Source organism: Culex quinquefasciatus, chromosome 2, assembly GCF_015732765.1.
Source record: "Culex quinquefasciatus strain JHB chromosome 2, VPISU_Cqui_1.0_pri_paternal, whole genome shotgun sequence".
Classification (NCBI taxonomy): domain Eukaryota; kingdom Metazoa; phylum Arthropoda; class Insecta; order Diptera; family Culicidae; genus Culex; species Culex quinquefasciatus.
The window spans coordinates 221,455,224-221,478,803 of record NC_051862.1 but is presented as its reverse complement, the minus strand read 5'-3'; the positions used below and the strand labels follow the sequence as shown (position 1 = coordinate 221,478,803).

Here is a 23,580-nt window from a genome sequence, read left to right as displayed (position 1 = left end):
CTCTTCTGTAGTTCAAAGGTGTCTGCTTTTGTCATAATTAAAAATTCACAGTATTGGATAAATTTCGAAAAAAAAACTTTTTCAATTTTGAATGACCTTAAGTTTAAACGGTTTATGATCAACTGATTAATCCAAATTTTAAACAGATTTTAAAATCATAAATTGGAAACAAAATTATTCCTTTATAAAATAACTAGTAGATTTTAATTAAGAAATGACCAAAATATAATTTTCGTTTCTATTTCCTACTTTTGCTGATCACATAATTTAAAGGAGTTACTGTTCTAACATGAAATATGACTAGAAATCATTTAGTATTGAAACGAACTTGTTAAAACTTAATTACCCGAACAGACGGTAATAACTAAATTCATGCCATTTCAATAACAAATACTGTTAAAATAACAGAAAGTGTCATGGAATAATCTTGAAAAATCCATTTTTGCATAAGAGTTCAATAACAGTTTATATTATCATAACAAAAGTTGTTATTGGTCCGATATTGATTGACAGCAAAAACAACTTGAGAATAACATTTTTTGTTAAGGAAGAATAACTCCAAACGTTATTGGGATGATCGGATTAGTTGTTGATAACATAATAACAAAGATTTGTTCGAAAAATAACGTAAAATGTTATTAGTCTGTTATTATAATAACAATCCAATAACAAAAAAATCATAACGGCGAATAACAAATCTTGTTATAAATAACATAAAATGTTATTGGCCTAGTATTTTCAAATAACAAAGAATGTAATTCCCAAGTTATTTCCGTCTGCTCGGGTAGTCAGAATTGCAAAATAGTAGTTTATGCAACAAGTTGCAAAAATGTGATTTTTTCAGAACGAGTCGTACATTTATCCAACGAGGCTTATCGATTTGTATGATTACGACGAGTGCTGAAAAAATCATATTTTTGCAACGAGTTGTTAACAACATTTTCATAATTCCGAAAAACGCTTTTTAAATGAAATTTTGTGTCAAACAGCCATGTTTTAAGAAAATTCACCGCTGAAAACAAAAAAATATTGAAAAATGTTACTTTTCGATACAAGTGCTGAAAAGTTAAACCTTTCAGCACCCATTTCAGTGCTGAAAAGTAAGACTGTGTTAATTTTCCATTCTGTTATTTTTGGTAGAGAAAAGTAGGCCGTTTCGTTTCTCCAGAAGGACAGGAAAAGTTAACAGTTTCACAACGGAATTGCAAAATAGTAGTTTATGCAACAAGTTGCAAAAAGATGATTTTTTCAGCACGATTCATACATTTATCCAACGAGGTTCACCGAGTTGGATAAATACGACGAGTGCTGAAAAAATCAAGTTTTGCAACGAGTTCCATACAACATTTTTTGCAATTTCGAAAAACACCCATTGAGTGAAATTTTAAGTCGAATTATCATGTATTTTGTCAATAAATCGTTTAAATAAAAAAAAATGTTGAAAAGTGTTACTTTTCGAAACAAGTGCTGAAAAGTTCAACTTTTCAGCACTCATTTCAGTGTTGAAAAGTAGAACATTTCAGCATTTATTTTGAAAAGTGTTGCTATTCGATTCTGTTATTTTTGGTACAGAAAAGTAGGCTATTTCGTCGTTCAAGAATGACAGGAAAAGTAAGTAGTTTCACGACGGAATTGCAAAAACATAATTTTATCCTTAAATAATTGCTTTAAAAATCTGGAATTGAACTGCAATAAAAATAACAGATTAATAAATAACAGAAAGTTTTTTTTTAAATTGGATTGATCAGAATATTCATTCTCAATCAAAAAAATATTACAACACTTTTGTGTGAGTTTTTCAAATATGTTGTAAATTTAGATTTGCATTAAAACCTAAATATAATGTAACTTTTTTGATGAAAAATGCCATCGATTACGAAAACAACACATGTTTTCAAAATTTGTTTCAACATTAGAAACAAGTAGCAAGTAGTATTTTTTATTAGTTTTCCCTTCCCCTGCTAAAATAAATTATAGTGTAAACCATAGTTGAAAGGAGCTCCAAAAATCTATTAGGTTACGGTTACATTTTCATGTATAACACGAAAATGTGAACTGTTTATTCACTTAAAAAAATAATTGAACTGAATTGAAACAAGTTGCATTAAAAAAAATGAATATTTTAAGATAAAAAGTTTCCATTCCATACAAAATTAAGTGATTAAACGGCTCCCCCATAACCATCCAAATGAACACTTCCAACCCACACCGTACATCAAGCCGTTAGAGTCAACAATTGGCTGTCCTTTTTCCTGCCGCTGGCTGTTTGTGACCAGTCTGTGGCTGTGGTTTCTTGTCCACCCAGCCGACGTCGTCGTCGGTCACGCGATCCTTCCGTACTACAGTCACCGAGGCCGGGCGCCTTGTGTGTGCATAGTTTTCCATTACCCGCACCACCACCACCCCAAAAACAGGAAAACACGAGCAAAATAATCGCATTATAAAAATAAATTTCGCCCCTTCTTCCTACAACAATTACCGAACTAGCAAGTCTAGCGACTTTGGTGCATTAACCGCCTTCTAGTAGGGCCTTCTTTTCACTTTATTGATTCCATAATTTGTCGATAAACTTCCTGCCACTAACATTTCCACCCTACTTCGGGAAACGGGAAAAACGGGGCAAATATTTGACTTTCTTGAGGTTCTCGCCACTTTTTCTTCCCCGGGCGACATTTATACCGTTAATAACGAGAGCCACAATCTTGTGTGTGCCCAGGGAATTAGACCAACGCGTCACTGTCGGGCTTCACCACGTGGAAAATGGAGGGAAAACGTGCCCCAAAACGAACAAGAACGGTGGTATTAATCTTCTTGCCACGTGAAATTGACCGACCGACCAACCGCTCAAAATATTATATTAAATCAGTTTTAATTCCTCCCGGGATGATCCCACTTCTTTGGACGACGAATAACGACGGAGAAATGATGGCCAGTGAGCGTGAAATGAGAAGGATGGTCCTTTGGGGGGAAATGACGGCACGTCACGTCACGCCACATGACACGCTGGAACTGACGCCACAGGGGGAACTTTTGGTCAGGATTTTATCAGATTTGACCTAAATTTTACCTGGGAGAATTTGGTTTTAAGTTTAGCTACCACGCGTCTCCATCAAACTTCAACGGGAAAAAATAATAATTTGATGGAGACGCATGGTCACTGAACTGTTCCAAAGTTACAAACTAACCAAAAAGAAAAAAAAGTAAACTCACCTGGCCACGCCGTTCTGCAGGATCACGTTGCCGCTGTGCAGGTGGCCGTGCGACGGTATTCCGCGTTCCCTTAAAAATAACAAAGCCTCTAAAATTTGACGTCCTAATCGTTGTACCTGGGACAGGGGCAGGCAGGTGGATTTCCGCGTATATTTACGACTCCATGGTTCGTTCCACTGGGACTGCATGAAAAACAACACAACAAGAGAGAGATTTCTGTTAGGTAAATACGGCAACGATAATAAAAAATATCCCGCCCCCTCTGCCGTCAGTCTGCTGCTCGAGGGACGTGATAAAAACGATAATTGAATTTTAAATTACATTTGTGGTTCCGCCGCCCCACCAAATGGTGATGTCCCACCAACCCAAATAATTACCTTATAAATGAGATCCTTCAGACTGCCACGGGGGTTGAAGGGCATCACGAGACACGCGTAGTGGTGGGCGTCGGTCGGGAAGAAGCCCAGATCGAGCACCGGGTAGATGTACGGATGCTGCAGCGATCCGAGCAGTTCCATCAGGATTCTTTGGGGACACTCGGACTGGCCACCGCCGCCCTGGAACTCTTCGAAGGCAATGCAGTCGGCGGGTAGGGGTAGCAGCGTCATCAGCCGGTCCGTGCGTATCTAGGAACGAGAAACAGAGTTTTTGAATTCATTTTAGTACATTAAAAAAACTTTTACAATAAAATTAAAGTTTTCATAGTGTCATCCGAACAGAAATTAGTTTAAAGTTTGGATTTTTATTGTCAAAGTACCTTTAATTTGTAAAATTTCCTGAGCATTCAAAAAATTGGAACATTTTTTTTTTAGATTTTCAATGTCGAAAAATAAAAAAAAATGTAAAATTATATGCTCTTTCCTTCAAATTTTTTTTCAAATTATTTTTTCGAAAGGATCATGACATTTCTCAAATGTTCCACTTTTTTTAACATTGCAAATTGGACCATTTGGAGCTGAGATATTGGCATTGGAAATGTTTCGATGGGACTTAAAAAAATAAGATTTCTTGCTTCTTTTTCTATTATTTGCTGTATTTCAACAACCAGAGGTCCAATCTAATATGTCCAATGTCTCTTAGGCGATTTAATTGGAAATTTTCTGATCTTATTTTAAATAATCCTATTTATACTATATTATTATTATAAAGGGGTAATTCTCCGCCAACTCACACAGCAGTTGCCCCGACCCCTCTTCGATTTGCGTGAAACTTTGTCCTAAGGGGTAACTTTTGTCCCTGATCACGAATCCGAGGTCCGTTTTTTGATATCTCGTGACGGAAGGGCGGTACGATCCCTTCCATTTTTGAACATGCGAAAAAAAAGGTGTTTTTCAATAATTTGCAGCCTGAAACGGTGATGAGATAGAAATTTGGTGTCAAAGGGACTTTTAGGTAAAATTAGACGCCCGATTTGATAGCGTACTCAGAATTCCGAAAAAACGTATTTTTCATCGAAAAAAACACTAAAAAGTTTTAAAAATTCTCCCATTTTCCGTTACTCGACTGTATAAAATTTTGGAACATGTCATTTTATGGGAAATTTAATGTACTTTTCGAATCTACATTGACCCAGAAGGGTTATTTTTTCATTTAGAACAAAATTTTTCATTTTAAAATTTTGTTTTTTTTTCTAACTTTGCAGGTTTTTTTTTAGAGTGTAACAATGTTCTACAAAGTTGTAGAGCAGACAATTACAAAAATTTTGATATATAGACATAAGGGGTTTGCTTATAAATATCACGAGTTATTGCGATTTTACGAAAAAAAGTTTTGAAAATGCTGGTCGTCGTTGATCATGGCCGTTCATGGTTACCAGCGACAGACACGGACGACGAAACAAAAAGAAACGCAAAAAGTAACTTTTTCAAAAAAAATTTTCGTAAAATCGTGATAACTCGTGATGTTTATAAGCAAACCCCTTATGTCTATATATTATTTTTTTTTCAATTGTCTGCTCTACAACTTTGTAGAACATTGTTACACTCTAAAAAATAACCCTGCAAAGTTAGAAAAAACACGAAATTTTAAAATGAAAAATTTTATTTTTGAAAAACAGGATTTTTTAAATTTCAACTAAATTTTTAGTGGCTATTTTTAAAAAACGGTGCACTTAAGGGACCATACATAAACCACGTGGACATTAGGTTGTTAAAAAAATGAAAATTTTGGAAAATCTTAAAAGATGGTTTGATTCTCTAGGTAAAAATAAGTAACTGTACAAATTTAGAGCCAAATCGGTTAAGGATCGCTTTTTATTGTAAAATTTTGTTTGGAAAAATCCTCAAAAATGTATTGGGATAACCAAACATTTCAAAATTACACCAAAAGGTGGCATTAGACACATAGTATCATGGCCAAGTGTGAGATTTTTGAGTAGAATTTTATGACTAACACCAATTTTTAGAAAAAATATAACTCGTTGGCAAAATTTTTGTCCACATCTCTATAAGCATCAAAAGTTGAGATTTTTCCTCTAAAATGTATAAAACATCAAAAAATTAAATGTGAATATGAAAATTATTTTTTTTGTGAAAAAATTGAATTAAAAATCGCTAAAATTTCACGAATGTTTCATATTTTAACATTGAAAATCGAACCATTAATTGCTGAGATATCGACGATAGAAAATGGTGGGTTGTTTGGGTGAGACTTAGAAAACATCCATTTTCCTGTTTTTAAACACTTGCATGCCAATATCGCAGCAACTAAACGTCGTATCAACAAAGTTCAAAAACGCAAAATGTATAGAATTTTTTCAGCTTTTCAAAAATATTTTTTTCAAAAGTGGCACATGTGCACTAATTAAAAAAAAATAAAAAAACAAAAAACTGTGACTATTTTCAAAAAAGTCACCTGAAAATGGATTTAACTTGAATACGGTGCACTTTGGGAAAATTTTTCTACAGTACTTTTTGATTGCAAATTTGATTTTAAATCGAAAACGGAAGTTGACAAAATTTTGCGACCAATATTTCGATTTTTTGAAAAACCTGTATTGATTCGAAAATTCATAAATCGGTCTAAGATTTTTTGCACAACCTGGAAATTTCTGAAAAGTTGGCTCTTTATGTTCCCTAAAACATCAAAATAATAAAAAAAATTATAGTGTTTTTATTTTTTGCAAATCAAGTTTTAGTGACAAAAAGTTAAATTAAAAATCACCCATTTTTTAACCGTACATCATTTTTTCAGTGTAGTCCTTATCCACACCTACAACTTTGCCGAAGACACCAAATCGATCAAAAAATTCCTTCAAAAGATACAGATTTTTGAATTTTCATGCATCATTTTTGTATGGACAGCTGCCAAATTTGTAAGGAAATTTATATGGACAAACTAATGATGCAAAATGGCTTCTTTGGGCATATGTCAAACATCAAAATGTGATATCGTGGGTTAGTTTGGGATAGGTCCAGAGCGCCATTTGTAAACAAAGCTGCCATTCGATCTATTCTCGATTAATTTACGAAAATCAATTTTTCAAAACATTTTGAAATTGTTCACTTTACGTCCTGTATGCACTATTTACTGAAAACCTGTGAAATTTGTTTCAATCCGTTTTCGAGAAAAAAGCAGTTGCAAAATTAAAAAAAAATTTACATGATCTTTTATGCGTTTAAAACCATGTTTGTAATTTAGGATTATTTGATTTTTTTTGTGAAACTGTTAAAAGATTTTTTAAAATAATTTAATAAATTTAAGTTTTTTTTGTAATATGTTTTTTAAAACACTTCTTTCATTCAAATGTTAATATTATGGCTTGTAATTTCAGTATTCATATTTTTTGCTTTAAATTTGTTATGAAAATAAGTATTAATAATTTCACGGTTTGTCCCGTTTAGTTAGTAAATTCAGTCTGAAAATACGGTGTGATGTCTATAATTAAAAAAATCTTCATCAAAAGAAAAAAAATTGTGCCTCATCAAGAGGAAAAAAAAGAATCTCAAAAAATCATCATCTGGATTATTCAACGGAGCACCAATTTCTTTACTACACTTCAGGTCACAAAAATTACCCAAAAAATTATATGTCACTTTTCGTAGATGAACAATGTATGTTAACAAAAAAAAAAACTAAATGAATTTAAATGGTGATTACAAAAAGATCAACCAAAAATCTTCGACTGATCGATTTTCTTTGAAAAGTTTGGGAGTGATTTTCTTTTGCGTGATTTGCCTCCTCTCTCATTCGCGGGCGGAGAAAGTTCGCAAGCGAAATAACACATAGTTGTATCTATAAACTGAAAAAATCTTATTCAATATTTGTATGGAGAAACGGGCCAAGTCAGATCCATCAATCAGTGGGTTAATGTTCGTCCTGACTCATGATTTGTTAGGATCAACTAAAAAATGTATTAATGAAACTATTTTGTTATTTTTTTTTTTATCTATAGTATACGTCAGAGAAGTAATTTTATATTTTTTGATTTCTTTGAATATCTTAAATTAGTGCACATTGTTTCTCTGATTAAAATAATGCATTAGGTCATTCGGGAAATGTTGCAATCTGATTCTCCAAGAGTGATAATTTAATTCGATTGAATTTGCTTTAGCCAAATCAAATCAAAGACAAGCTCAACACAAATTATCTGGCACCGACCAACCAGCCGGCCTGAATTTGACTAAAAGGGATAAAATCTAATAGCAAACTCGTGGCTCGTCCGATCCACCACCAAAGGGGAATTAATTAATCAGATCGACCCTTCCCCTTCCTCACTTACCGTGCAATCATTCAGCAGAAACCAGTGCTTGCTCGGCCGGGACCCGATGTCATCTAGGTGCGCTATCGACTCGTACCGGCCGCCCGTGTGCTGCAGCCAGTCCTGGCAGGCCGTGAAGGCCCGGTCCCGTGCCGCTCGCTCCCGCGGGCTCCGATCTGGGGCGCCGATGCCACTGTCCAGGGCGGTGTACTGGTAGCGAACGTTGTGCCTGCAAGTAGAGAGGGTGGGAGGTTTGTGGTCAGTTTTTCGTTTGAAGGGTTGTTGTTTGATGGCATTCCCTCTAAGGTGGCCGGAGTGGGCAACACCGGAACAAACGGAATCGGCTAGACTCGATCCACACTAGGAACTCGAGATATAGAGAGAGGGTGAGAAAGAACGAGCTAGAGAGGGAGGGGTTGGTTTATAAAAAGAGTAACGAAATCTATCAACACGATCGCTATTAATATGGAACATATGGCTATTTTTATAAACGTGGCACTAGCGTTTAACAGTTTGACAGAGGTTTTCTTTTTTTTTCATTTCATTCTGAGAGGTCATGGCTGGAAAAACAATCAAATGCATCGTTCAATTTTCCAGAGTGATCCGTGCGAACGAGATGTGTATAATAAAATCGACCCTTGATGACGTGAAGAAGAGAACGTTGACAGGCAGAGAACCGTTTTGCACGGTGGGATTAAACGTGATAATTCCATAAAATATCAGATAACTTGTTGATTATTTCACATTTTTACAATTGATTTTTTTCTATTTATATTTTTTCACGTTCTGCAAGGTTTGTTTAGAATAAAGACTTTCAAATGATGTAGAATTATGAAATTCTAAAAAAATATTTCAAGCCCACCCTGCACTATTGTGGATTAAACCCGGAAAAACAGGTCAACCAGAACGAGACCTTTTTTTCGTTGTGCCCAGCCTCTTCACAGAATTGCTTCCGCTCAAAACGATGAAACTGGTCCAAACTATACGAACCGCCTGAAACGCACAGATTGCCACCCAGGAGCCATCCGAGGCAATCAATTTGCACTAAAAATTCAACACGACGCGTTCGCGGAATTGGGACACGCTGGCACTTTTCACCCCCTCCCCCCTCCCCTCGGGCGTGCAGTGATGATCAATTTGAGCAATTGCGACATAATAAAGCGTACTTGTTGTAACGTCGCAGGTTCTTTTTCGATATTGCAACGAAAATCAAACATTTACAAGCGGAACGAAAACATCCCGTAATTGGCACAGTGGGGTTTCCTGGAAGCTAGAAGGAGCTATCTGGAAGGGGGGAGGGACCGCCCCGCCCTGCCGTCCAATTAATAGTGTAATAAAAAGTGTGTCTCCACATCGTGCTATTCTGTGGCGCTCAGCAATTGGCAGTGTCGTTTAAGGATAGGGATTCACTAGTCAGAGAATTGGATGGGGACACAGATTATGGAAAATGGTAGTTGGTTGCCCGAGTAGAAAGAAAAAGGTGAAACGGAACACAGTTTGTTATTGTTCTTTTTTTACTGACACAAAACTTTTAATACATTTTTAGACAGCTGAATTTCTGCAACAATCTGACAGTTCCATGGAAACTATAAATTTTTCGTGGAATGATAAAAGATGGTATGCAATTTGTTCTTTGATATCCCATATTTTTGATCAAATTATTATCAAACTGATTGTGGAATAACTACTGTTCTTTATGCAACTTTGCCAAAGACATACATATTTGTACATAAAAAATAAGCTCAATTGTGAAATCATAAATAATATTCTAATAATACTGTGTTCTTTACTCAGTTCTTTCTAAAAGATAGAGTTTAATTTTGAAAAATATTTTAATTTTTTTTAACAAGCTATTCTTGATGGTTGTAACATTTTTGAGAGTTAATCCATTCTTTCAAACATTACCAAAAAGTCCGACCTTCAAAATATTTTGTTATTTTTTAAAACAGCATATTCTTGATTGTCGTAATATTTTTGTAAGTTTTTCCATTCTTTAAAAGAAACATGTTGTATTTTGATTTTTTAATTCTTTAATATTAGCCTTTTCTTGATTGTCCTAAAAAATGTGGGTTGTTTCACTCCTTTAAACATGAGCAATTCTTTCTAAACAAAACATTTGAAATATTCTGTAAAAGTTTTTTTAAGGACCATTTGGAATTGAAATTGAAAGTGAATTTTACTGAAAACCGATCTCTTGACCAATTGTACTTCGGACCTTTCGTTATACATTCATTCATTAAACTTTTTGGATTGAAACTTAACAAAAAAATCTCTTTGGACAATGAATGCTTTACTTTACTTATTTTTTAGACAGGATAACAAGTATAAAATCTAAAAAATAACATTTTTTTTTTTCAAACTTCATAGTTTGCCATGGGGTTTTAGGGGACGCAAAATTACGTATGAATTGTCACAAAATTTAATTTTCAATGCGTAATATTCAAATTTGTACGGATTAGCGTGTTATATTATAAAATAAAACACGGTTTTCATTGACAAACTTAAATATAGTAAGACTCTATAAAAAATTTAACGTTATTTGTTTTTCATTTTGCAAATTTGGGTTTGAGACTATTTTTAGTTTATTTAGTTGAAAAAACGTGTTTTTCCATCATCAAATTAGGCATCCAAATTTATATTAGAAATCATCCAATTTGCTCTAAACTACCTCTAAACTACGCAAAAGTGCTTTAAAAATTTAAATCCAAGATGGCGGTCAATTTGGCGGTGACAAAATGTTGAAAAATGTATTTTATTATTTAATAGGAAATCAGCTATTCAAATTTGACTAAAATGGGGTCGATGAACTCGAATATGATGTTTAAAAGATGAAAAAAAAAAAGAAAAACAAAATCGTTACTCAGAAGTTCAATACAAACCTTCGGATAACCAAACTTCGGATAATCGAGGCTTCAGATAATCCTGGACTGTATTTAACAAAATAATGATTTGCGAAAATTTTCGTATTTTTAACTTAAAAATCAGATACAATGATATTACAAAAAAATACAAATTTTGTAATTTTTTTTAAAAATGTTAAACTTAAAAACTCTAATCTAACTACAACTTCATTCTAATATCATTTTGCGTCTTTACCTATATTGCAAATTATTAAAATTTGAATTTAAATAGAAATCTTTTTTTTGTGAACACCATAGTGTTTTACAAATTCATGTGAGTGTGAGTGAGAATCCATACAAAATTGTGCTTTTTTTTAATACCCATATTACACATCAAAAACAATGGTTTAGGAAAATATTTTTTAACCATGAAAAGATATAGTTTGAATAAGTTAATTTCCTAAGGCTACTTTCAATAAGTTATCGTCGATAATCATAAAATATATTTATCGTAGTCCAATAACGATAACGATACTTCTATCGTTGACGTCATTTCCTCGGTAATATTGGAATAACTGAAATACTCTATTTTTCGAAATTTATACATACCGCTCAGAATGCTTCTTTTCTGCAGAGGTTTCAATGTCAAGATAAATGATGAATATGAGTTAATTTTCATTGCATGTTCAAGCGTTCATAGATTTTCGTGCCGTATTATTTTGAAGATAAAAAAAATGTTAAAAAAAAGATTTTGATATTTAAAAACTGGGTTGGTTGTCGAGGATTAACTAAATTAAGTTATCGTCATAATTTTCTACGAAGGACCAAATAAGTAACTAGGTATCCCGGTACAACATTTAATTATTTAACCTTAAAAATGGTTACTGCTTGAAGCTGTTTTGAACTTACTTTTGATTTGGGAACAAGCTCTGTTTGCATTTCGATTCTTTTTAATGTTGGCATTTTTTTATATATTGTGTTTTTTTTTTAAATATTTTTTAAGCAAATATTTTTTTAGATTTGAAAAATGAACGTAATTATGAATCAGAAACACAGTGTGATAATTGATTTACTACTATCAAAATTTGTTCCTACATCACACCAAGTTGTGTTCTTATTAAAAATCTTCTTTCCTATCGGGCAACCGTGCTCAGTAGCCGTGAATCCCTGCCAGGGTAAATCCTGTCGGCACACCACCAAGTCCCACAAGTTTATTTGTGATCGGAAAATGGGAAGCTAGGGCGTCCAATTTTCCCGGGTTTTGAATTTCCCGGGAAACGGGAAAAATATTTTCGAAATCCCGGGAATTCCCGGGATCCCGGGAAATTTTTAAAACAGTATTAAAATCTATGTTTTCATTATATGTGCATGTTTTTCAAGCTTAAATTCATAGAATTAGCTCAATACTATTCATTGGTGGTAATCTACACTTCAACCTAAAAAAGGATAGCAGTTTTTAGATAGCTTGAAAGATTATTTTTGTTCTTTGTTGAGCTTTGGTTTGTTATTTTGTATCTTATCCAATCTGATTCAAATTTAATAAGTCTCTTATAAATAAATTTTTTTACTTGTCGTGACTAGAAAAGCCTCTTTTTGAATGTCTAAAATAACAAATAAAAAGACAACAAATAAAATTATAACAGTTAAATTTTGGATAAGTTTAGACATGCATGTTGTATATAAAAACTATTAATCAAGTTGTCTTAAAGTCATTACCGCCAACTAGGGGAAAATCGGGACTACAGTCTAATTAGGTACAGGAGATTTTAGAGCAGTTCATTTGGAGATCGGTGTACTAATTGTTTTGCTCTGTTCCTGTTTTAACCGAAATCAATCAAAATAATTGAAACATTATGCAAAAACAATGACTAAAACAGCTGTCTTAATTCGATACATTTGTCTTGAGTTGTCAAAAATGTTTCATGAAAAATAATTTAAAATGATATTATTTATTAAATTTAAAATCATAATTATAACTAGTCTTTCCAAAAATATATAAAATTTGATAAAAAATATTTAGATCGCTAGGCAATTTACGGATCGGTATTTTGTTTTACAAGTTTGCTTCATAAGTCAAATTAATGCTGATACCTTGTTTGGATAGGTCCTATAAACATATGAAAACGTAAAAGCTTGTAGGACCTTTAAAAAAACCCTGGATATATGCTTAATATATATTTTTTTATCGTTGTTCATCTATTTCAACAACAAAACCTAAATTTCCAGAGATTTTTTTTATATTTTTCCCAATTTCGGGAATTCCCGGGACAAAATACAAAAAATCCCGGGATTCGGGAATTCCCGGTTTTGGAAAAATCCCGGGAATTTTGTCCCGGGAATTCCCGGGATGGACGCACTATGGGAAGCTGACTGGGCTGGCAAAGCCTGGCCAAAACCCGGCTGCGAGTGGGTGGCGACCGTTCAGGGACGTTTGTGCAATCGGTGTCACAGCAGTAGCATATCCCGGTATCCCGGTGTGACCTAGTTACTGTGTCTGGGCAGGAAAGCTGACTGGTCTAGGGATGAGGTTCGGGATATGCTTTTCACAATAGAGTTTATTTGGGAATTCGGTGTGTGTTTGTTTGTGGGCTTGTGGGAGTCGATTTGTTGTGCAACTTGTATTTGTTTAGAGGGGTTGTTTGAGCCGGTTGGAAGTACGTGATTCAACTGTGGTTTTTAGCAGTGTGGATGTTACTTGTTGGGCTCACTTATGTAAGATTTTCAAGTTGTTCATATTTTTTTAGGGGTGTCGGAGATTACGTAGCAGATTCGAAAGCTTTTCTTCGTGGTACTTAAGGTGATTCAACAAAAATGAAAACTTCTTTCTTCAGCCAACATTGTCGGGCTATTTTTGTACCACGAATCATCCCTTTTAATCGGTTTACTTGTGGTCAATGGAATTATGTTCCTTTTTCTCACATTATAGTCCGGTAGCTGTAGATAGGGATGACTTTCAAGTTTGACTGATATCTAATAGAGAGAAAATTCTTCGAAGAAAAGTCCTTTGATACAATCTGCTTCTCAGAAAAAAACAATCATCAAAGCAAGATATCTATTTTGATAGCTTCTAATGGAAGATTTTTCTCCTACAAAAGTTTCTCTTCACTTGTAACGTGCTTCCCGAGCAAAGCTCTCATCTTGGATAACGTAATGAACATTAGTTCAATTTACATAAATGCTTAATTTGCATGAATAATAATGCTCATGCATGGTTCGTGAGTGTGTTTGCTCGCGGAAAATCTCCCGAGATAACGACTTCGCAGGTAATTCAGCAGCACCAACCATGAGAGGACGTGAATTTGCATCACATCTTGGTGCGAGCAAGATGTTTTTGTTCTTAACCGTCGTCGTCCTGACGAGGCTGCCAAGCGTCTGATAAGGAATGTTTTTTAATCTTTCGTCCTTGGTTCAAGTCGCAGCATCCTGGTGAATTCCTTCGCCGGGTGTATGCTAATGGAAGCGGAAATTATGGGGCTTCCAGATAGAGATCGCAGAAAAAACAAAAAAACGGAAGAAGGTGATTCAAGATGTTTGCTGTAGCGGCCGTAAAGTTGATAAATTCATCGCCAGCCTGCGTTTCGGGGGAGAAAAGCTTCTTCTTGGTGCTTGTGCTAAATACAAATATATCAGAACGAATGGGGAGGCGTACAGTGAATGAGATACTGCCTTCTGTCTGGGCTGGGGCCGGTTGGTTATCACACCCTGGAGGGTTTTGGGGCGAACACGATGTGCATCAGGAAAGTGAACTTAATTCATCTGAATAGTTAATTCGCTACTGAATTGTAAGCGACTCGCAATCCGGGAACGGAAAAGGATTAATCTATGGGATTCCCTTAAGAAGTTGTACAGAATCTTTGAATCTTTGAATCTTTGAATCTTTGAATCTTTGAATCTTTGAATCTTTGAATCTTTGGATCTTTGAATCTTTGAATGTTTGAATGTTTGAATCTTTGAATCTTTGAATCTTTGAATCTTTGAATCTTTGAATCTTTGTATCTTTGTATCTTTGAATCTTTGAATCTTTGAATCTTTGAATCTTTGAACCTTTGAATCTTTGAATCTTTGAATCTTTGAATCTTTGAATCTTTGAATCTTTGAATCTTTGAATCTTTGAATCTTTGAATCTTTGAATCTTTGAATCTTTGAATCTTTGAATCTTTGAATCTTTGAATCTTTGAATCTTTGAATCTTTGAATCTTTGAATCTTTGAATCTTTGAATCTTTGAATCTTTGAATCTTTGAATCTTTGAATCTTTGAATTTTAATTTGCAAATTCCAATCGCTAAGAGACTTGAAAATGTTTAAAAACGTATAAGTTGTTCCAAATAAAAAATAAATTGTGGTTTGGTTGAGCGTTTTAGCAGAATACATTACTGTGAATACAAAGAGACGAGTTGTTCCTTTTAATTCCGCTATATATAAAAATAAATAAAAATAAAGGCTCTCGTTGGTCCTAACCAGGTCCCAGTACCGAAAAGGACCTAATAAAAATAATTTTATGAAAAAAAGGCTCTCGTTTTCGTCACGAGATATCTAAAATTGACATCGGATTCATGATCACTAAGGAGCCCAGAAAATGGGATTTTTTTTTGTAAAACTTTACTCCACAAGATTAATATTTTTTGAGAACTCTGGGACAACTATGAGCAAAATCAGTCAAAATTTACCCAATACACAGTGGTCCGGAACCGAAATCTAGCCTGACAAAATTGATAGCGGCTACACGATAAGATTTAATGCTTTGGTGTCTTCGAGACAAATGATCAGGGGCAATAGGGGCATCTTTTGGTATGGTGGACATTAGGGAGGTCCAAATTTTAGGGTGGATCAGAATTCTTATTTCGGTGGGAAGACGAGATATCGCTTCGGTGTCTTGAGAAAAATTGTAGAATTGTTGTTATGAGCAACTTTGCTGAAGAGCACAATGCTCTATTTTCAAACGGGAAGTTTCTAGAACCATTTTTGTAATTTAGGTTGAGGTGTATATGAAAAAAATGAGTTTTTTTGAATTCATTAACTCAGGCTTATGTCGTAGTGAATTTGTGCCTTCTAGACATTTGTAGAGCTTATCAAAACACACATTTATCTTCAAAGAGTTCGAAAATCTGACCTTTTAAACAAAAGTTCTAGCAAAAATACGACAAAAAAAACGATCTTTTACCGAGTTATATATTTTTTGAATAATGTTTTTGGAAAAATATTTTAGAAAAGTTACAAAAAATACAAGTGAAAGTCTAGTTGCAAAAACGTAGAGAAACACTGTCAAAATTCATATGGCAGCCACTCAATTTAAAAAATAATCATAAAATGTACAGAATTGAGATGAAAATATTGAAAACATTTCCAATCAAAATACATTCATTTTTGCTTTGATGGACATAGCCTTGTATTCTAGTCATAGTTACCTTTTAATTATTATTTTGTACAATATTCATTTTTTCACCGAATTATGTTATAGGTTATATTGTATATTTTTTGATTTGGCATTTTTTAAATTAAATAGGTCAGATATGAGTTTTTTAGACTATAACAAATCGTCGCCAATCATCGTTGACACTCATAAAAACATTGTTTTAATTATCTTGGCTCAATATTTAATTTTTTTACGCAAATTCATAACGACTTTTCTGATCCGGGGAGCAGCTGTGGCTGAATGGTTACGGTGTTCGCTTTGTAAGCGAATGGTTCTCGGTTCGATTCCCACCTGCTCCCATCAAGAAAGTTTAGGACATAGAAATACTTGAAAAACTGAATATGAACGAAAAATCAAAGTCGGCGGGGTTCGAACCCCCTGTCCTCTGGATTGGTAAGCAAAAATTCTAACCACTAGGCCATGGCGACTTGGTGAGCTGAGACTGGATTTAGGAATACTGTTACAACCAACCCACAACGTCTTTCGAGGTGTATCCTAGGGTTCTTCCTCTCCTACTAACATTGAGTCCAAAATCTCCCAACGATAAGGATAAGTGTTGTGGAGCCTTCCGGTGGTGGAGCGTCCTCCAAATGCTAATGCTAATGCTAATTTATAGCGACTTTTCTGATCCATTCGATTTATAAGAAATTGAATGAATAAGAAAAGTCGTTATGAATTTGCATCAAAAGCTCAAACATTTTTGAATTTGATAATTTGTAAATTTATTGATCACCAATCGAAACACGGATACATTCACAACTGGCGTTTAAGATATATTGAAAACTAACCCGAGATCTAAACTGTTTTTAAATATTTGTAATATTTGCGAGATTGTGTAAGCAATGCCGCCAAAAAAAGATTTCGTTAAAAAAAAAGTTTTTAGATTTTTGAACCAATGATTTTAAAACATCTGTTTATTGATTTTTAAACCTGGAATAATCAATGGTGGCTTTATATTTGAACCTTTGTTATTTATGTCATACGATTTTCAATCCTTTTAATAATAAATTGTTATTTTTGTTCGAAAGTTTGAAATAATCACGTGATTTTAGGTCTGGAAAATTGCTTACTTCATATTGTAAACGACAAAATTTCGGTAAATTAATAAAGTTTTATAATCAATAAATTTGAGTCATTCCACCTCGTACACAAAAAAGGGCTAAATTGAAATCAACATTTTCTGACTAAGCTGATTTTTTGGTGTATACCATCAAATCACGCAAGAATCCTGATTTTCATTCAAATCAGACACTTTATTTTTTTTTGGCACCACATTAAAGTTTCGCAATTTTCGTTAAAAATTGTGAAACACATTTTTTTCAAACTGCCTTAACTCTGGAACCAAAATTTGTAGTAGGTTCTTCCAGGGGGCGAAGAATCCATTGATTAATTTATTAATGAAGTTTTTTTTATAAAACAATGGCTCCAGTGTGTGTTAAGCAAATTAAATATTGAATGTTGATGGTTAGAGTTTAATAATAAAAAAAAACTAACTTAATCCACCTATGTGGTTGGAGCCTTCCTCACTTATTAAGAACAATGGTTGATATGATGGAATTGTACAAAAATTTTATCTATTTTTAAGATCCATTAAAGTGAGATCCGGCTTCCAAAAAGTACATAAATATCACTTAAGTGGACATATCTCGAGACAGGGTTGCCAGATCTTCAATGTTTTGGACTCGTTGGAAAGGTCTTTTGATAACCTAACCGACGATGGGTTGGATGATGGACCCGGACATAGTTTACATACATTTAAGTGAGATCCGGATGTATGTGAAAACACATTTTTATACATAACTTTAGAACTACTTATCTAAACTTCAATCTGTATAAAACTCGATCTATGGGACCCTAAACCAAGTCGAATGCAACAAGTTCGGGTCAAATCGGTTCAGCCAGTGCCGAGAAACATGAGCTAGTTTGTTGGTCACATACATACATACACACACACATACACACACACATACACACACACATACACACAGACATTTGTTCAGTTTTCGATTCATGTATACATGAAGGGTGGTCTACGACGTTTTCATACAAAGTTCATTTTTAGAGCAGGATTATAGCCTTACCTCAGTGAGGAAGGCAAAACATATTTTTTGCTTATTATTAAACTTTTCTCTTAAAAATTCAATACCTAGCGAACTAAACGGAAAACGTTTACCGATGGTATGGTCAACTTTTTTGAACTGCAACATTTTGAGTGCAGATCCAATTGAAGTGGAATGGCGCATATTCAATAACAGGATTCCGATTGATATTGTATTAAATATTGTATTTTCATACCTCAACAGGTACAGTAACAAGAGTGTTCAAAATATCCAAAATTTTATCAATTTTCGTAACAAACAACGAACCAGAGCCCATTTCCTTAGCACAGCACGTAGCATAATTTCCCCCAAAATACCAATTTATGCCATCGTGTCGAGAGAGTCAGAGAGAGTAAGAAAAATCGACCATGTTTCACGCTATCTGTCTGGTGTCGATGTCGGTGCACTAATTTCCAACGATAGTGTGACACACAAACTCAACAACAAGTCACAAGAACAACAGCACATCACTTCACACCACAACACAGACATTCACAATTCAGAAAGGGGAAGGTGTGCGTGCGCTTGTGTGTGACAATAGATATTCACTTTCGGGAAGGAAGTTCAACCCCATATCTGAGAGCACATTTTTTTTCTTGCTCGTCGGATATTAAAGTTGTCCCCATCTCCAACCACATCCATCCAAGTGGGTGTGTATCGATACCGGTAGGGTAGATAAACACGTCTAAAATGTCCAACAACGTAATAAACACGATCTTGTTGTGTCGTGTGACCGGAGAGACACCTTTGTCGTCAGGTTGGTCGGTTATAAATAGAGAAAGGATTAGCCCTTTTGTTTTGATGCCGGAAGTTCCGGGGGAAGGATAATAATGGGGTTCACGTGGGTGTGTGTGTGTGTGTGGTCGTGTTAATGCTCGGACACTCTATACGGGTATAGGGGGTAGTATGTGTGTGTGTGTGTGTGAACGAGAGACGACAGAAGGAGCTCTAGCAATTAACTCGGAACAACAACCATGTACAGATCTTTTTTTTTCGTAAATATAAGTGGAATTAATAACAAGGTAAAATGGTTTTTCTATAGAGAAAGATAAACATAGTTTCGATAAAATGAAAGAACGATGAATTAGAGCTACGATTATGTAACGTACTAAATCAGAAATCGGGGAGTTTTTTTTTTGGTTTTTTGTTTGGTTTGTAGGAACTGCACTCCATTTTCGAAATGGGTTCTTTTTGTGTCATTTTTAAGTGTATTTTTTGGTGTTTTTGCACGGTGCTGCTGCGCCGCACCATCAGTTTTTCAATCAAATTACAATTTGGCTTTCGTTTGTTATACTTTATTCCTTATCATTAGCTTACAAATACAATAATTTAGTCCTTATCATTAGATTAGAGCGTTATCCTTATTGTTGATTAATTCAAGCTTGCTTTCAATCATGGAGTGAAATTTTCCTGCCAATGGGTGGGGTGGATTAAAATAATTGAAGCAAAGTTATAACAAAAACAAAAAATAAAACTAACTCTAATGAAGAATCGCTAGCAAAAGTTGTTCTAACGATGACGAATCGAGCATTGAACGACCGTGGTGGATTCTCAGCTTTCGCTGGTGGCAAGCTTGCTGCAGTTTTCGAGTGGAATAACCCCTTCCAGCGCTGCGCGCTTGTTGGAGGAGATCTCTTATTTTCCTCCAATTAGTGCAGAAACAAACTCTTGACCTCGTTTTGCCTTGCAGAGCTGCACAGCTGTGAAAGTGTGTCCTCGCTGGCAAGAGTCACTTCACTTCAGATCAGAAATGATGGAGAACGGTGTAAAGTGCAGGGATTTTTTTGAATTTTTGAAAATAAGTTGTTTTTGCAGAATGAATTCGTTTTTACTTAATATTTTTACCGATACTGTGAATCTGTTTGACTCACTTTGTGTTATCAGCATCAATCCTGAACATTGAACTTTCTAATACAAACTATCTAAAAAAAAAAAGAAGTACTTTTTCAGGATGAAAATCAAATTTTCAAAACAAAGAAAAACTTGTTTGCTACAAATTAATACAAATTTTGAAGATTTTTGTCAATGAATAAGGCCAATGCAAATTTTATTTCAAGTTTTTAATCCCTGCCCTTTAAAAATTTTCCTACAAAATCTGGGGGCAAAAATAAAATTATGGACTTATATTCATTTACATTTGAAAAAAAAAGTTCATGAAAGTTTTACTAGCCTTATTTTGTTTTTCATAACATTGTTGTTGTTCTTTTTATTTATTTATTGAGAATTAAAAAAGGTTTTTTTTGTCAATTGTGTGAATGATTCAAATAGTTCGGTTACTATAAATTATGAACCAAAATTAAATCAACGGTCAAACCTCATATTTTAATTGTTTTCATTCGATTTCATCTGCTTTAATGTCTTATCTTATTTTAAAATATGGCAAGAACTGTTTTGAATTTAAAATAAAAATTTAGAAGAATTCTACAAAGAGTTTAATTTTGGTCCATCAGGTTTTGTTCGTGGACATAAAACAGATTGAAATCACATTTTCAAGGACTTTTCTGTATTTTGTTATTTAAGTTATTTAAGAAACATCGGTGAGACTTGTTTGTGAATTGTTAAAAAAGTGTTTATTTTTTACCGTTAATTTTTAATAGTATTCTTATATTTTTTTATCAACAATTTTTTTAAAGTATATATGTTATTAATCAATGAATTTTCAAAAAATAAATAGTTTCTCCCTTTAAATTAATTTTGATTCAAACAAAAACTGTTAATTTCATATTTTTAATTGATTTAGCGAATTTTAACTCTGAACCAGAACGAAAATAAGTTATACAAGAAAATTAAAAAAATAAATGAGCAACTCTCTACGAAATCGGCCGATTTCGACCATTTTTATTTTTTGTTTTTTTTTATTTGACTCAAACTTTGTGGGGGTCTTCCCTATGACCAAATAAGCTATTTTGCGTCCTTGGTTCACCCATACAAGTATCCGTACAATTTTGGCAGCTGTCCATACAAAAATAGTATGTAAATATTCAAACAGCTGTAACTTTTGAGTGGATTTTCTGATCAATTTGGTGTCTTCGGCAAAGTTGTAGGTATTGTTGAGCACAATTGAGAAAAAAATTGGTACACGGAAAAAAAAATTGAGAATTTTTTTATCAACTTTTTTTTTCACTAAAACTCAATTTCCCAAAATACGTATATTTTGATTTTCGAGATTTTTTGATATGTTTTAGGGGACAAAAATCCGCAACTTTTGAGCCATAGAGAAACATGGTCAAAAAATCTGCCACCAAGTTATGATTTTTAGAAAAAATAGTGATTTTTTTTTATTTATTTTTCTCGAAAATCGAAAAAAAATTGGGAAATTGAGTTTTAGTGAAAAAAAAGTTGATAAAAAAATCCTCAATTTTTTTTCCGTGTACCTATCTTTTTCTCAAAAGTCCTCAACAATACCTACAACTTTGCCTAAGACACCAAATTGATCAAAAAATTCACTCAAAAGTTACAGCTGTTTGAATATTTACATACCATTTTTGTATGGACAGTAGCGTGGTTCACGTTTCTATGAAAAAGACAAAAGTTGTTATTTTGTCTTGCATCAACCGGAATTTCGTTCTTTTATGTCCTCAGAAGCACTCCTGAAAATTTGAGCCCATTTGGTAAGGTCTAGGAGCTCCAGTTTTAATTTGAAATTTATATGGGATTTTGATTTATTTTCCATGGGAAACTATCTTTTTTTACATTCTATTAGGATTTTTTTTTATAAATCGATGAAATGACTTGACTCTTATAGTAGGAGATAGGTTTTGAACTGGGGAACAACTTTGTAGAACATACCAACATGCTAGGAAGTGACCCTTTAAAGATACAGATACTTTTAGATGGTGGCTTTTGAAGGGGCTTTACTGTGTGGGCCACCATCTAAAAGTATCTGTATCTTTAAAGGGTCACTTCCTAGCATGTTGGTATGTTCTACAAAGTTGTTCCCCAGTTCAAAACCTATCTCCTACTATAAGAGTCAAGTCATTTCATCGATTTATAAAAAAAAATCCTAATAGAATGTAAAAAAAGATAGTTTCCCATGGAAAATAAATCAAAATCCCATATAAATTTCAAATTAAAACTGGAGCTCCTAGACCTTACCAAATGGGCTCAAATTTTCAGGAGTGCTTCTGGGGACATAAAAGAACGAAATTCCGGTTGATGCAAGACAAAATAACAACTTTTGTCTTTTTCATAGAAACTTGAACCACGCTAATGGACAGCTGCCAAAATTGTATGGAGACTTGTATGGGTGAACCAATGACACAAAATAGCTTATTTGGTCATAGGGAAGGCCCCCACAAAGTTTGAGCCAAATGAAAAAATACAAATAAAATCCATTTCCAGTTTTGGTAGAGAATTGCTCAAATATAAATTGTTGCTGATTTGTTTCTATTATGTTACAAAAATTACAAAATAAAAAAAATGTAACTTTAATGAATTCCACATTTTTTTTTGATAAATTTCAGATCATAACAAACAGACTTTCAAATTATTCAATTCAAAAAGTTTGAAAAGTGTTGAAATTTTTAGTCCTTTAATTATCAATATTTTCAAAAGTAATTTGTCTATTTTCAAACTTTGATTGAGAATCATGGAAAAAATCAAAAAGTGCCTCGATTTTGTATGCAGACGAATATTTTAACGGCTCATTGAACACAATTTTATTTTTATTTTATTTTTGGGTGTTTTTGGCTACCTCTGACTCTGATCTCTGACTCTTACTTTGACGACCTTTTCAAAAGTAATGCTGGATAAGTTTTTGTCAGATGACTAACAAATCTCCTGATTTTTTTCAATTCACATAGACAAAACATTAAAAATGTGATAATTTTAAAATTTGAACTCTGTTATCATTAGGCCGTTGCAAATATTTTTCAAAGTTTATGTCGCCTTCTCCCTTCAAAATTGGTCTGAAAAATCAGGGGGCAAAAAAAATTCAAAAAAAAAAAATCAAAATTTCCATGAAAATAGAATTCTAATCAACTGAAAACAATCTAGAATGCATTTTCTGCATTGATAATCATATTTATTATGCTTGGGCTTGTTTAAAAATGTTTAGAATTTTTATGAAATTTCAATGTACAGCACCGCAAAAATTTTATTTTTCGCAAAAAATATAATTTTCTTCAATACTTAGATATTTTTGAAACTAATGATGGCAAAACAACTGGACAGGTGTATAATGCATTTTAAAACACTATTTTCATTAAAATGTTGTTTTTTTGCACCCCTCCCCCTTGACTTTGGTCAGAGTCGAGGGACATAAACTTCAAAAAATATTTGCAACGGCCCTAATACAGATAAACAAAAATTTACACATAT

At 33.6% G+C, this 23,580-nt stretch overlaps 1 protein-coding gene across 6 annotated transcripts in view; it reads right to left on the bottom strand.

The window, feature by feature from the left end:
* LOC6054587 (slowpoke-binding protein) overlaps window positions 1–23,580 on the bottom strand; it is a 57,414-nt gene that overhangs the window by 15,492 nt on the left and 18,342 nt on the right. For all 6 annotated transcript variants that reach the window (XR_005277061.1, XM_038251940.1, XM_038251942.1 and 3 more), the window contains 3 exons: window positions 7,931–8,138; window positions 3,588–3,836; window positions 3,211–3,392 (listed from right to left, as the gene is read on the bottom strand). Coding sequence is in view for 5 of the 6 variants with exons in the window: in XM_038251940.1 (XP_038107868.1) it covers window positions 3,211–3,392; window positions 3,588–3,836; window positions 7,931–8,138 (639 nt within the window). In the remaining variant the exon portion in view is untranslated. The remainder of the gene's footprint in view (window positions 1–3,210; window positions 3,393–3,587; window positions 3,837–7,930; window positions 8,139–23,580) is intronic.